General features: G+C 38.5%; 1 protein-coding gene across 1 annotated transcript in view; it reads left to right on the forward strand.

The window, feature by feature from the left end:
* IPCEF1 (interaction protein for cytohesin exchange factors 1) overlaps positions 1–15,972 on the forward strand; it is a 166,978-nt gene that overhangs the window by 102,681 nt on the left and 48,325 nt on the right. Inside the window, 2 exon segments of the mRNA XM_079148679.1 lie at positions 3,082–3,140; positions 4,431–4,516. Coding sequence (XP_079004805.1) covers positions 3,082–3,140; positions 4,431–4,516 — 145 coding nt within the window.

Consider the following 15,972-nt stretch of genomic DNA (forward strand, 5'->3'; position numbering starts at 1 on the left):
TTCTTTTAATAGCCAAGAATGCAGAATCTCTCTGGGCCACCAAGTTAACTTTTTTCCACCACCTGAAGATTTTCCTTTCAATCGATGTAGTCTGTTTACACCAGTACCTGATGCACCTGGGGATGACCTGGTGCGATGCAGAGGTGTGGGGGAGGGAGGAGGTGACCCCGTAGTGATGGGCTCTGGGTTCAGATGTTCATCTCCAGGGTAACTGCCTTTCTGGGTAGTGATGTTTCTCTCAAGGGACATGGAAGGAAAGGTAATTAAGTTTAATAGAAACTTCTCATGTTCTGCAGCGACCTTCAATTTACAAGTACTGGGTAAGTAATTAAGAGTAATGAAAGAGCTGGTTTCTAGGCAAAGACAGGAGATTGCCACTTTCTCAGACGCTGTTTGTGGGAAGAACACTCTTGTTTTGTACATGGATTTCCTAACGCTTGTGCTCCAACTGGTACATTCTCATCAAGTTCACAGACAACAAACTCCCAGGAAGCATCTGTCATCTTCTTGTGGGTAAATATAAGTCCTTTTGTGCACCCATCTATTTAGCCACAGAAGTTTTTGTACTGCCAGGAGGTTAGAAAAAAGTTCTTGGCAAAGGAGGTACTCTAAGCCAGTGGGTTCTAGAAAGAAAACCTTCGCGCAGGATTCTGAACGACCCCAAAGTGTCACAGCAGCTACTGACGGTGGCAAGGAAAAGTCCACCAGTTCTGGGCACGTGTGGAGCGGAATCTTTAGTCAACACTCCTCCACTTTGCTGTATTCTCCTGTTCTGGAAAGGGGTTTAGAAGTGCATTCTTTTATTTCAGGCACCTTCAATTCAAGACTATTTTTTTTACTTTTTAAAACAATTTTGGATGCTTTTGGGGGGGTCAACTTATATGATTTTGAAATTAGGTATAAGCTAAAAATGGTTATTATGGTATTTTAAAAAGTGAATCTTGAAATATATTGTGTTTGCCTATCAAATTTTTAAAATGTAATCTTCAATGTTTCTTTTAGTTAAGTAATACATAAAACGTTCTTGTAAAAAAAAAAAAAAATCAGTGCAGAAGTAGGAAAAATGAGAGACTGCCCAGATCTAAGTCTCCCTTCACCTTCCCACTCCACTCCTCTTCCTGGGGTTAACCCCTTTTAATAGTGTGATGTGTATCCTTCCTGACACTTTTCTATCATAGCAATTCATACGTTTATACAAATATATAATTTTAAAAATACATTAGAACAGCTACATATTTGTGATACTTGGTCCTTTCAATGAACCATATATTGGGATTTTCCAGGTTATTCTAAGCTCTCCCCTTAGTCTTTTAGTGGCTTCCTTATAACATGGTGTCAGTAAAATCAATGTCATAATTTATGTATCCATTTTCTTATTACTGGACAATTATATTGTCTCAACATTTTCTCTTTCTGCTATTATAAATCTCTCTAGCAGTTAACATTTTCCCATGTTTGTGTACATGAAGGTGTATTTAGATGCATAAAATAGACCTTATATTTTAATTTTCTTGTACAAAGAGGATGGATATTTAAAATTTGAATAATCATATCAAATTGCTTGCTCAAAATTAGCTGTATGGATTTTCATGTTTAACCCAACAATGGATGAGAATGACTATTTTTTCTTTTTCTCCTAATCACTAGAAATTAATAGTTTTAATTTTGCCAATCCAATGGTGAAAATATCTTCCTGTGTTTAGATATGCATTTTCCAAAATGCTCTTGAGGCTGGATAATTTTTTTCCATACATGTATCAATGATTGAATTTTTTCCTATGATTTCTGATCATCTATTTTGCATATTTTTCTATTGGGATTTGATCAACATTTTGGCATTCCAATGGCATGGTCTGGGTCCTGAGATTGGTTCAGTCTTAAATGGCCATTTTGGGTTCATCTTCTTTCTTGTAGAATCTCCTGTTTCGTATATTTTGAAAAATTAAATTTATTGTATTTTTTCTGTTAAAAATAATGCATATAGCAAGATCATTGCTGGTTGATGGTCAGGTGAGGATTTATAAATAGTTGACAGTTGTGGATGGGAATGTGCAGTGTGTGGGTCCCCGTGGGAGTGCAGCATGCTGGGAGGTGGGTGAGGTGTAGGTCTAGAAGCGATGAGGAACAAGAGGGAATCTGTAATTTTGTTCGTATGGATTGACTTGGGCCACTGTGAAATGCTCATTTCTTAAAAAAAAAAAAAGTGAATGTACAGTATGAATATTTTAAAACATACAGAAAACTAGAAACAAGTCATCTGGATATTCATTGCCTCAAAACCATGTTTTACCATTAAGCATAATATTATATAATTAGGAATATATGAAGTAAATCCATTATTTTCTCTTATCTTTGAAAATTTGTGTTTTAAAGAGAATTCTTAGCTAAACTCTTGAAAAGGAATGACAGTGGCCTGAAGTTGTAAACCAAGTTTGAGTTCCTTAAGGTTTGCCTCGTCGTACTGTTTTTGTTGTTGAAGTTTAACGGGAATTCATTGTCGATCAAATGAGAAGTCAGTAGAAGAGAGAACATGGTCAATTTTTATTCTATACAAAAATTTTCAAGGAATTGTTTTTCCCAGTTTAGGAATAACTGTTGATCTCAGGCAAATCTTTTATTGATTGACATGTAATCTTCCTGGTTTTAAAATGGATGGTCTTTATATTTCCCAAAATAAATTGATATTATTAAGTGTGATAGAGATATAGCTTTAATGAACAAGTTACTGCATTCGGTGGCAAATGTTTTGATGGTTGCTAACATTTTCAAGTGCATAATTACAAAAGATATATTTGTTTATGTATGTAAAACTTCTAATTTAACTGCCTGTCTTCACCAACTGGATAATGGCCAGCTTGCTTATCTTACAGAGCATACCCTGAATAAGGAAAGTATTGAGAAACCAGAGGCCTTATGTTTTGATGCCATAGGCTTATGCTGATTCTGGAAATGTTCAGGCTGACTGTTGAATTAGGACTGAATTTCATAATGAAGTCTGGCACAAGCCCCTCCCTCAGGGGAAGGTGAGAGGGAAGGGGGCCAATCTCTCTGTTCTAACATTTACTCTCCTTTGAATCCTAGGTGGTTAAATAAGCTTGGTATAGCTGTGATCCATCATGAATCCACTACAAAGGATGAAGGTATATTCCATTTTAAATTTCTGAAAAAGTAGCCAGGATATTAGACTAGGATGAGAAAAACAATGTCAGATTCTATGTATAGACGGATCCTGAGGAAGCAGTTTGGCATTTGAAACGATCTGAATGTAGAGACAGACACATTCACACAGACTCCCCAACACAGAAGAGAGCTTCCCAGGCCGGCTCTGAATGATTTCACACTTCACCCACTTGAGCAGCTGTAGGCTTCACTGATAGCTCAGACAATTGCCAATGCAAATGTTTTATTGCTCTACTTAACTGAATTCTTACTCATACCCATGAACTTGTCATGATCTAGGCAGATAACTTTCATCCCACCATTTCCTCTCTTTTAGTTTAACATTTCCGCCAGGTGTGTGCTGAGACTAATTACCCCAAGACTATACTAGGAACCTGAAGTTCAGATTGGGACACAGGCCGTATTTTTAGCTTCCTCTGTAGCTCTCAGGGTTCAGAAGCCTCAGGAGTCGAATTGTTCCTGATGCAGTTACTCCTCAGTGTGGAGAAGAGGGTAGTGTTGGTGCTGCCAGGGCCACTGAACTGAGACTGTCCCTGAAACCCTCGAACCACATCCTGAGTCAATTCTGGACTAAAGAATTGGAAATAGGGAGTTTTATTTATTTGTTTTTGATAACAAATGGTGACATCTTAAATTTAGAAGGGGAAAAGTGGCAAATCGACTTAAAGGCACAAAGCAGTCCAACAGGATATTGTCAAATCGGTGCCCTCGCCATTTTCTTGGTCCTCTTTTCCATAAAGTTAGCACCCACTGGATAGAGATTGGGGAGGGGAAAGCATGCAAAAAACTTGCTCTCTCCTGGTATTTAAGGCCTTCCACGATGCTGCCCCCCAGCCTTTCAGAAGTTTCCTTATCTGCCATAGGCCTCGGGTTCTCCCTAGACGTGTGTCCCCGCCTCGCTCACTTGGCCCTGTTGGTTACTCCCTCAGCTCACGACGTTTCCTATCATCAAACATGTTCACCGCTGACTTTTCTCTTAGTGTATGAATTCTTTCTTTGAGGAATTCTTCTATTTTCCCTGAGCTCCTGTGGGTCCTCTTTGTGCACATGGGATGCACTTTGAGAGCAGAAACCCAGAGGGGCCGTTCGTTTCTCCACTGTAAGCAATTTCTTTGCACCAAGTAGTTCACCAGATGCCTTCTTTGTTAATTAGACTGAAATTGCAATAGCTAGATGGAGGAAAAACCTTTGCTCACACATCACGAAATAAATGATGACAGCGTTTAACATTGTTTTCCTCTTTGTTACAGAATGCTACAGCGAAAGCGAACAGGAGGATCCTGATGTGGCCACGGAGACTCCGCCCCCTCCCTACTCCGCCGCTTCCTCTCCTTCGGTAGGTGGAGGCATGAGCAGTCCATTGGTCAACCATCTCTGCCAAGTAGTAGAAACTACCTTGACCGATGCATTTTTTGAATAGGCTAAATTAAGGTGCCTGCAAAAGAGCAAGTGCAGTTCCCAAGGCGCTTTGAGCCTTCTCCATAGCAACCCACTGATAGGACAAACCCGTACATTTGTGCACGACCCACAGATACATCATGCTCAGAGAATTCATGGAAATGCACAGGGTATCTAAGTAATGATCTAATATTTGGAAAGACTTGCTTTGCATTGTTTTTAATACCCTACTTGTTCTCAGAAAGAATTTAAAGTGCCTTACCTAGGTGCCTGTACTCTAACAATGCAAAATGAATTTAAAGGGGATAAAAAATAGCATAAAAGAAGAGTCAGAAAAATAGGAAGTCAAGAGTGGGCTTATTGCCTTAAAACTGTGTGTGGAATAATGATTCACTAGAGAGAAATCCAAATTTGATTATCAGCTTTGTGTCTGCTCTTATTTATGGGTAGTAAGACATTGGAGAATTGCTTCATATTTGGATGGATAGCCTTTAGAAAGGGTCAGAGAAGGATCACTGGGGAAGTAGATTTATGCTTTTTATTTTTTGATTAATTTGATTTTTTTCTGTGTGTGTGTGTGTGATTGGACCCAGGGCCTCATGCATGCTACACACATGACCTACCATTGAGCTTCAGTCTCAGCCAGATTTCTTTTTTATATCTTCCATGTACCAGGGCTTATGTAAATGCCTTAAATATATGATAATTTAATCTTCTAACAACCTTGAGAAGTAGCATTATTTAATTTGCATTTTACTGATGACTAATGACCTCATTCTATGTTTAATACTATTAAAATGACATCTTTTTGTTTATTGACCATTTAGATTTTCTCTTTTACAAAGTTTCTTTTAAGCCTTTTGGGTATTTTAAGCTGCTGCCTCTCCCTCCTCCTGTTCCTCTTTTTATATTTGATTTATAGCATTCTTCATTTATTATTATGTATATGAATAATATATATTTGTTATGTACTTTTCTTAAAGAATTTATTTTTTATTTTTTTAATTTGTTCTAATTAGATATACGTGACAGTAGAATGCATTTTGACACATTGGACACAAATGGAGCACAACTTCTCATTCCTTTGGCTGTACATGGTGCAGAGTCACATGGGTAGTGTAATCATATATATATATATATAGGCTAATAATCTCTGTCTCCTTCCACCATTTTTCCCCTCTCTACACTCACCGCTGCACAATCCAAAGTTCCTTCATTCTTCCCTATCCCTTCCTCCCCGACTCATTTTGGATCAGTAACTACTTATTGGAGAAAACATTTGGCCTTAGGTTTTTTAGAATTGGCTTACTTTCCTTAGCATGATATTCTCCAACTCCATCCATTTACTGGCAAATGCCATAATTTCATTCATTTTTAAGGCTGAGTAATATTCTATCATATATATATATCTACTACATTTTTTTTTATCCATTCATCTGTTGAAGGGCACCTAGGTTGGTTCCATAGTTTAGCTATTGTGAGTTGAGCTCCTATAAACATCGCTGTGGCTGCATCACTGTAGTATTCTGATTTTAAGACCTTTAGGTATAAACCGAGGAGTGAAATAACTGGATCAAATGGTGGTTCCATTCCAAGTTTTCTGAGGAATCTCCATAATGCATTCCAGAGTGGTTGCACTAATTTGCATTCCTACCAGCAATGTATGAGCGTGCCTTTTTCGCCCACATCCTCACCAACATTTATTGTTCTTTGTATTCTTGATAATTGCCATTTTGACTGCAGTGAGATGAAATCTTAGTTTTGATTTGCATTTCTCTAATTGCTAGAGATACTGAATATTTTTTCATCTTTGTTGATTGATCATATTCTTCTGTGAAATGTCTGTTCAGTTCTTTAGCCTATTTATTGACTGGGTTATTAGTTTTTTTGGTGTTAAGTTTTTGAGTTCTTTATGTATCCTGGAGATTAGTGCTCTGAGGTGCATGTGATGAAGATTTTTTCCCACTCTGTAGACTCTCTCTTCATGCTATTGATTGTTTCCTTTGCTGAGAAGAAGCTTTGTAGTTTGAATCCGTTCCATTTATTGATTCTTGATTTTATTTCTTGCGCTTTAGGAGTCTTGTCAAGGGAGTCAGGTCCTAAGCTGACATGACATTATATGTCAAATGAAATATATACTTTTCAGCTAAAAGTGATTAAATTTCACTTTTTAACTTTTTATACTCTTTCACAGTTTGTTTTCATAAACAGATGTTCTTGATGTTAATGTGTCAGATTTATGCATCACTTCCATTTGGTTAATGTCTTTTTTTCCTGAATTAAAAAATTGTTTCCTCTGCTGAGGTCATGAAGAAGTAGATGTGATTGTCTTCATTTTATGGTTAGGAAACAGATTCAGAGGCGTTGAGCAGCATGGCCAGACACCCAGTGGACAGCGCCTGGCGGGGAATCTCGGCTGTTCTGGCTGGGTAGTGTGTAATCTTTCCACTCTGTGGTTACAATTGTCCATCCACAGAGCCAAAGCTCATGAAGTGTTAGTTTGGTAACAAATAAATGAAGGATGCTTATGAGATCAGTAAACTAGGTTGTTAAACTTAAAAGATTCTTTAGAATTTTCTGAGTCATCAAATGTTACTTCCTAATATCTTCTAAGTTGATCAGTTTTTGAAAGCCCATTAAGGTTAATGTTTTCTTAAGAAATGTAATGGAAAATAGTCAGATAAATGTTCAATAGTCAGATTTTTTTCTCCCCTTAGCAACAGAATTTGTTCCTCCTGCTCACATATTCTCCAGGCAGATTTTGTTTTTGTTTTCTCTTGTTTTGAAAAACAGACATGCAAGACACTTAGTTAAAATAACATTTAGGCTTTTTATGTAAACAGATGATGTTTTAAGAAATTCTGGTAACTTATATCTAGTGCATGAAGCAAGTTTTTGTTTAGTTCGGCATGATATAGGCCAGTCCATACAAGTCTAGGGTGAAAAATAATATACAAACCTGAAACATAATTTTTTTCTAAGTTCTTGCTTTAGAAAATATTTTGATAATGGATTTTCATTTCATGATGATGACCTTAACTATTATTATTAATATTAAATAATTAATATTGCTAAATAATAATACTAAACATTACTATTATTGAAAATTATCTCAAAAAACGTTGTCTTGAAAAAAAATCAATTCAATGTCCATCCATTCAAATGGTTGTAAAGAATAAAGATAATTTGGGATCCTCCTGTAGTGCAGAAGAGGTTTTGGTTCATATTCTGTTGTTGCGAACAGGCTTTATAGGATTGAGAATGGGAAGGATACTGTTTATCCTCAAAGGAATTAGAAATGGGGAGTTTTTTTCTTTTTTTTGGACAGGCTTATTGAAAGACTCAAAATAGATGGGAATCTGGAAGTTTCACTTTGAAAGATTATTTGTAGAAATCATTATCCAGTATTCCTTGAAATCTACAAAAGAGCAAAAAAGGAACCAACTTCATTCACGTTTTAAGCCCAATTTTCTAAGTTACAAAGTGAGTTAAGAGCTGTAAATATCACTAAAATCTCCTCCATATATTTGTCTTTTAAATTTATTAAAAAAATTTTGAAATTTGTTTTAATTAGTTATACATGACAGTAGAATGCACTTTGATATATCATATATAATGGAATATAATTTCTCATTCTTCTGGTTATACATGATGTAGAATCCCACCAGTCATATAGTTATATATATACATAGGGTAATAATGTCTGATTCATTCTACCATCCTTCCTACCCCCATCCTCCCTCCCCTCCCTTCACTTCCCTCTACCTAATCTAAACGAGTGGTATTCTTCCCTAGCATGACCCCCTTATTGTGAGTTAGCATCTGCATATCGGAGAAAACATTCAGCCTTTGGTTTTTGGGGGATTAGTTTATTTTTCTTAAGCACGATATTCTCCAGCTCCTTTCATTTACTGGCAAATGCCATAATTTCATTCTTTTTTAAGACTGAGTAATATTCTATTGTACATATATACCACATTTTTTTATCCACTCATCTGTTGAAGGGCACCTAGGTTGGTTCCATAGTTTAGCTATTGTGATTTGAGTTGCTATAAACATTGATGTGGCTGCATCACTGTAGTATGCTTATTTTAAGACATTTAGGTATAAACTAAGGAATGAGATAACTGGGTCAAATGGTGGTTCCATTCCAAGTTTTCTGAGGAATCTCCATAATGCATTCCATAGTGGTTGCACCAATTTGCATTCCCACCAGCAATGTATGAGTGTACCTTTTTTCCCACATCCTCACCAATATTTATTGTTCTTTGTATTCTTGATAATAGTCATTCTGACTGGGGTAAGATGAAATTTTAGAGTAGTTTCAATTTGCATTTCTCTAATTGCTAAAGATATTGAGCATATCTTTTTTCATATATCTGTTGATTGTATTCTAAGTTTAATTTTTAAAAAGTGGTATCTGATAAACTGATATGTGCTTTCATACTCATTCATTTATCTAATGAGTATTGGGAACCCCTCTTTTCAATACTTGGGACATATCAGTGAATAAAGCAGGTAATGACTCACATTCTGCATGGAGTCCAACCTGCAGTGGAGGGAGACGGAACATCAACGTCAACATATTCAGTAAAAGTGAAATATCAGTGGAAGTAGAGAGGGAGAGGTGGAGATTGGGAGTCCTGGGGTAGAGATTGGATGGTGGCAATGATCAGGGTCACCAGGATGTGCCCAGTGAGAGCTTGATCTGAGCAGAAATCTTGAAAGGAACTGTGGGAATTGAGCAGAGGGTTAGAGGGGGAAGGAGTTTCCCAAGCAAATGCACCAGGTCAAGGTCTCTTGGTGCAGAGTAATGCATGAAGCCCCGTGTGGCTGGAGTGGGATGAACCAGGATGAGAGTGGTCGGAGGCCAGGTCAGGGGGTTGTGGGTCCCACCGTGGGTGTGCAGTATTCTATAGTTAAAGATAGCGGCGAGTCCATGGTGGTGGTGGTGGGGGAGCAGTGGGTGGTGGAGAGAGGAAAGCTTGCATTTTGATTATATTTGGAAGATAGAACAGCAATAGGTGGATCAAATATGAGAGAAGCAGAGATGAATAACTACAATAGCTCTTGAAGATCATTTTGACATAACGGTCTTTAAATTTTGATACTTTTTAAAAGTATAATTCCTTTATATCCAAATGAAGAAAAAAATCAACTAAAGCAAACTAAAGAGGCAATAAGTAAAAATAAATCCTGCTGCCTGGCTCATTGGCCAGTGACAGAGGAGGAAGTTGAAGATTAAACACAGAAAGGGTAAAATTAATTTTAGAAATTCAGATTTAATTATAACAGAATGGATCTTGAATAGCTATCTGCTGAAGGTTACTTTATCATTCAATATCTGTGCAACATGAAATGGTAAGAATGCTTGCCAGAGTATAATTGTATAAAAAAATTATCAGAAAAAAGAAAAATTCACTCTTTCCCTTAGATGCAATTATTATGATTATTATCATTATCATTATTATTATTATCTCTATGGTTGAACATTGAACTGATTTTAAGATTTTTCTAAAATTTGCTTGTATATTTTTACCACTTGCTTGACCAGTTCATTTTGGAAGCTGGCTCCCTGGCAGAGACAATCACAGAGCATGGTGGCTACCCCACCACCTCTTCTTGTCTTCCTGCCCTCGTCCAGACCCTCGGTAACTCCAGCAAGCTATTGAAATAGCAGGCCGTTTTTCTTTTCCTGCCTCTAGCTGCTTTCTCCTGTTAAAACCCACCTCTGAATTGTTCTTCCTGAAGTGCAGTCTAAGAAGATTGAGTCAGTGCACAAAACCTTTCAGTGAATCTCTTTGCTTATGACATTGATGCCTGACTCTTTGGCTTGGTCTTTGAGGACCTGGGATTTCTGCAAACTGCCTTTACAGTCTTGTTGCCGATTTCTCCTTTGCCATTGGTCCTAGAAACTGCCATTTCCCAAGAGGTTTTTATTTTCCCTGCTCGCATGCCTGCAGTGAGAAGTTTCTGGACTTGCAGGAACCACGTGTCCCCGTCCCTACTCCAGCCCCACTGTGAGATACCTTTCAAGCCTGCTTCAAGGTGGCTTCCTTCACAGAGGCTTCCCTGGGCTTCCATATCAGGGAGATTCTGCCCTCTTCTGAACTGCAGTTCTGTAGCTTCTTGGTTTTTGATGCTTTTCCACATTATCATAATCTGCCTTGTATTTTAGATTTTACATATCTGACTTATTTGTCTAATTATTAAATTTTTAAAATCAAAGGTGGTGTCCCATTTCTTTTTTGTTTACCTACAATATTTATGACTATATTGAGCACATATTTGAAACTAGATAAATATTTAATGAATGGATAGATAAGGAGGTAATTACTATGACCTCATTTGTACCTGCCTCAAATTTCTTGCTCTGCAAATATTTTCGTATGTGAATTAAAAGAAATGACTTTATCCTTGTCCATGCTTTTGCATAGCTTTAAGAGGAATGGTTTCATTTAACAAAACTCCTTTATTAGTTTTACAAATGAGGAAGCCGAGTCCCAAAGAAGTAAAAGCAACCATCGTAAGTAACATTTGCAAAATGTTTATGTTTTATGGAGAACGTTTCCTTATAGTATTTGATCTTCTTGATAAATCTGTCAGTCAGGCATCTGATGAAAATTTCATAAATCTTCCATGTGTCAGCTACTGCTGGGGATAAGGGAATGCAGAACTGGACAATGTCCCCTCCCTTGAGCATCCTAAATTCTAAGTTGAAAATAAATTGATAGCTCAAGCAAAGAACTTCAAACACTGATAAGTGCTGTGAAGAAGATAAAATAGGATCCTGTGCTTGTGAGTGGCTGGGGTTGTTTTGTGTACCCCACAGGGAGACCCTGAAGAAAAAGTGATATTTGAGTTGAGGTCGAGGTGAGAGGGAGGAGGTAGCAGACCAGGAATCCACAGGGAAGGGCCTGTCAGGAATCACAGATGCACTTAAGAGATAGAAAGGGACTGGAAAGAATAGGGGGAGGGGGACATGAAAGGAGAGGTGGTGGAGAGGTGGTCAGGGTTCCATGTGGGTCTCCTCTGTTCTCATGATGAGGGTGCATCTTTTTGTCCTTGTGATGGGCAGTCGTTGGGGGGCTTACAGCAGAGGAACACCATGCTTTAGAAATACTCTTACTCTTGTTTGGAGGATGCCCAGGGAAGGGACAAGGGTGTAGGCAGGAAGCCAGGAGAGTAGGCCTTGGAGGTAAAGAGACTTCTCCGAGGTCTCTTGGACACTAAGAATTGGAGTGAGGAGTGGATGCCTGTCAGCTCATTGCCCAAGGTCATGCGGAAGGTCAGTGAGGAGGAGGCAGTCAGTGTACTGAACGTGGCCCTCTGGGTTTTAGGGCACTGCTTCTTGTAGCTTATGGGAGAATACACACACCACACCTCCTAGGGACTGAAAACAGTGGACTGGTCTGTTTTTATTAATAGGTCAATAAAGGAAAGAAAATCTGTGTACTTTCCTTCCCCTTTTCTCATTTGATTTTATTATGCTTGGTCTTAAATGATTCCTCTATTTCCTTTTTTTCATGTACATTGACTAATGTTACTTCAGATTTACATGTTGAATCACTTTTCCTAATTACAGGCCTTTGGTGGTTATTTTAAACTATTTTTTTACCATGTCAAACTTGTGTTTTGAAAACAATTTAGAGAAAAGAATTTTAGAACTAACTAAAATTTCAGTTTAACTCCTTCAATAAATAAAATATCCCATACAGAAAATGGGAAAAATTAGTTTTAATGTTAAGTCAAATCTTATCATAGTCTCTTAATTAAAACCAAGATCATTAAAATGTCTTTAATTTTCTCATCAAAATTAAAACATTTCAAACCTGAATGTTTTAAAAGGGATGAAACCATATAGAATTATTAATCTCTAAGCAAAAGAATTTTATTTAAGATTATGAAGAACATTTTGTGGGATTAATTGCATTGTAATTTATAGCAATAACCTTGATCCTAGAATAAATTACCCTTAGCAACTCTGCAGAGAATTTCAGGAAACTCTTCAGTAAGAAATTAAACTACTCTAGGGAGCTTTTTAAAATTTTTTTTTTTTTTTCCATAGCTGGCTCTCTCATCCATTCTTTGCTGGCATTAATTTGTTACCAACTGTGTGTCAGGCACAGATGCAAAAAATGGAGGTGCAAAAATGACTAAAAACAGCCCGTTCTCAAGTGGCTTACCAAGAAAGGTTAGCAGTCAATCAGCAATTACAATATAAGGTGACAACATGGCATTTACTGGGTATGCTGGAAGTAAGCCCCGGAGCACCTGGCATAGGTATCTACCGGGCCCTGAGTTTTTTCAGAGAAGGCTTCCCAGAGGAGCTGGTATTTGAACTGACAGTAGAGGATGGGCTTCTGTCAGTCAAACAAGGCGGGTGGAAGAAGAGTCCTCACTCCTTTCTACCTGCATTTGTCCTTGGGGTTTTATGAGTACATAGCAGGGATGGTTCCTAGAAGGCACTGAGCTAAGACTTCTGTGCTTGGTACTGGTCGTTGGTAACAACAGAATCTTAGGTCTTTCTTTCTTCACTCTTCTTCTCCATTTTATCAGTGTTGCATGGAGCCAGCAGAAATTTCACTGATAATTTGCTTTTCGTATGAGCAGCACCCAGCAGGGATATAGAACACTCCACAGCCTTTTCTGCTTCTCATCTTAAGGACCTTTCCTTAGTCCTTTAAGCAGTTTATTGAGATTCAGAGAACCTATGGAAAGTACGGCAGCAATTGAGTACACAATCTTTTTCTCAAATAGCCCATTTTGCTCTAATCCAATTAAAGTAGTATCAGCGGGAACAACAGGAAAAGCTCACGCTTGGTCTCTTTTCAAAAAAAGGAAGCTGATCACATGGAAGCCGAGTTTTACCAAAATAGCTCACAATTGGGAACGTGTCAGGACTGGGCCAGCTTGGGTATTTTTGTTAATATTTATTTTGTAGATCCTGTTAATAAGTAAACTATTCCTGACATTTATTTGGAGCATTTAGGGCTTGTGTGTGTTCCCTCCTCCAGATAAGTAAGACTTTATTTAGTGAGTTACAGATCTTTGATCTCTTAGCTATTAAATGGTCCAAGTGATTTAAAGTAGCCAGTTCCAAAGCTGCTTGACACATTCTTGAATGGAACATTTTTATGTCTGTGCCAGTTTTTTACAATTGAGAAGATGGGTATGATCGGTTTGCATCTGAACTAGATATTTTAATGTCAAGTTTCTTAAAAGTAAATTTATTATGTGATAATAAAGGTTTACTATGCAGTGAGTTTGGCACGTGTTGGGTAAACACTGGATTTTCCCAATCAAATTCAGAGTTTAGAACCTGCAAAATTCATGGGACCATACTAATTTGGAACAAAGCCATTCTGAGTTGGTTGCAATAGTTCTGAGGTTTTGGGGGTTTTGGCTTCTTCTCTTTAGTAAATCTCCTTCCTGCCGCCTCCTTGGAGTTTTGAGTTCTTGAAACCAACAGGGGCATCCAATAGCAAGGTGGAAAGAGTGATATAACGAAACTGACCCATAAAAATTCCTTCTTGTCTTATGGCATTGGAGATACAGGGTGATCCAGAAAACACTAGAGGCTAGCTTTTGGAGTTTTATTGACCAATAAAATTAACAATGGGGGAGCAGCATAGAGTTGTTACATAGAACATTAAACAAGAGCTCCCTGAAGAGGAGATCCAGAAGACCCCACGTCATCTACCCCCTTCTCCTAAGTGGTGCCACTTTGGGTTTCTTATGAAAGAATTAAGAGGCTGTGATTGGACTCCTTGCTCTTGTCCTTGAAACTTTATTAAATGTTTTTAAAAGACTGAAGGGTGTGTTGATGTCATCTTGCCTCACCTGGGTAGTTATGAGTTGACACTGGTCATGTGCTGAGGAACACGTGGACCATGTCCTGGGCACTTATGATCATGCTTGCCGTCTGGCTTCAGCTTCTGTTGTCCCCTGCCCCTTTCAGTGTTGGGGATGGAACCTGAGGCACTGTGCGTGCCAGGCAAATGTTCTACCCCTGAGCTGCACCTCCGAGCCCTGCTGTCCTTCTCTTAGTGGCCTTTCTCTAGAGGTTTTGCTCCATCTGTGTGCATTGAATGATAGGTGACAGATTATATCATTTTGCTCTAGGTGTACTTCAGTATTCTAAAGAGTGCCCCCCAAAGATGTTTTAAGTTTCTGGAGAACATTGAAGAATAGGATAACTAGGGTAAATCATGATGTGGTGATTTTTCAGATTCTAGAATGGTGAGTTCAAAGTTATACAGATCAGTTTTAGGGGATGGGATCCCAATGGCTGCCAGATGGAACTAAATAGCGTGTATTTGTCCATCTACTCTCTTATTCTTGGTCACTTTTTGAAACAACAGCAGGATGCCTTTATTTAAAATAAAAATAGAGAATGACGGTTTAATCACAATGTATTTGATTCTTTCTTGGTTTGATTTGTGGAAAATAGGCCTCACAGCGGGCGTCTTCATCCTCACCCCAACTGAGAGAAACGTCCTGTGCTTTCTCTTCCCTGGAGAATACAATAAAGACACCCAGCAGCAGTCTTTCCTCGGGATCTAAAGAAAGACAGTCCTGGCTGGACCTCGTGAACAGCTCGCCTGCTGCTGGAGATGTGGGGCATGCCCTGGCCTTTGCCATGCATGTCCACGCACCTGCGCCCTTGGAGGCTCCCAGTTGCCAGGCCCCGGACACCAGCTTTGTCACATCTGAAAGTGGGTTTTTGAACTCTTTGTCTAGTGATGACACTTCTTCATTGAGTAGCAATCAAGATCATCTCACTGTACCAGACAAGCCTGCTGGATCAAGGGTGATGGATAGAGGTAAACTAAGAAAGTATTTACTCTTCTTTAGAGAATTAGTGTGTGTGTGTGTGTGTGTGTGTGACTCTAATGTGAATTTGTAACAAGAATGCTCAAACCGATGAATGGTGATTTAATTTAGGTGGTCAAGTGGGGCCAACCCTGGTGTTGCTTGGGTAGTTCACCTGTGACAACTTCTGTTGCCAGGCCACTAATGACCTGCTCTAAGTGTCATTAACCAAATGCTTAAAACGGAGACATGTGCTCCTAAAATAATACCTTTCCACCAATTTGAGGAAGAGCTTCCTCTGATTTTGGTTTCATGCTCTGTAGCTCGTGATAGCTAAGTGGTGGGGGGGCAGGGAGAAGGCACATTGAGAAATGTTGGGGTGAAGATAGGGTGGTGGGGATTGAAATAGGAGGCTCACACTGGCCTTGGACTCAGGACCTGCTGTTGTGTGGACCAAGGATTGGGCTTAATTGTGTCTCCTTGGAAGTGTAAAATTGAGGTCAGTGGTGTAAGTGAAAAAAAGGTACATTTAGGTTCAGCATCAGAATCTACTTGTTGACGCTGCGAACTGTTCTGTAG

The sequence above is a fragment of the Sciurus vulgaris genome (genome assembly GCF_902686455.1).
Source record: "Sciurus vulgaris genome assembly, chromosome: 7".
NCBI lineage: Eukaryota > Metazoa > Chordata > Mammalia > Rodentia > Sciuridae > Sciurus > Sciurus vulgaris.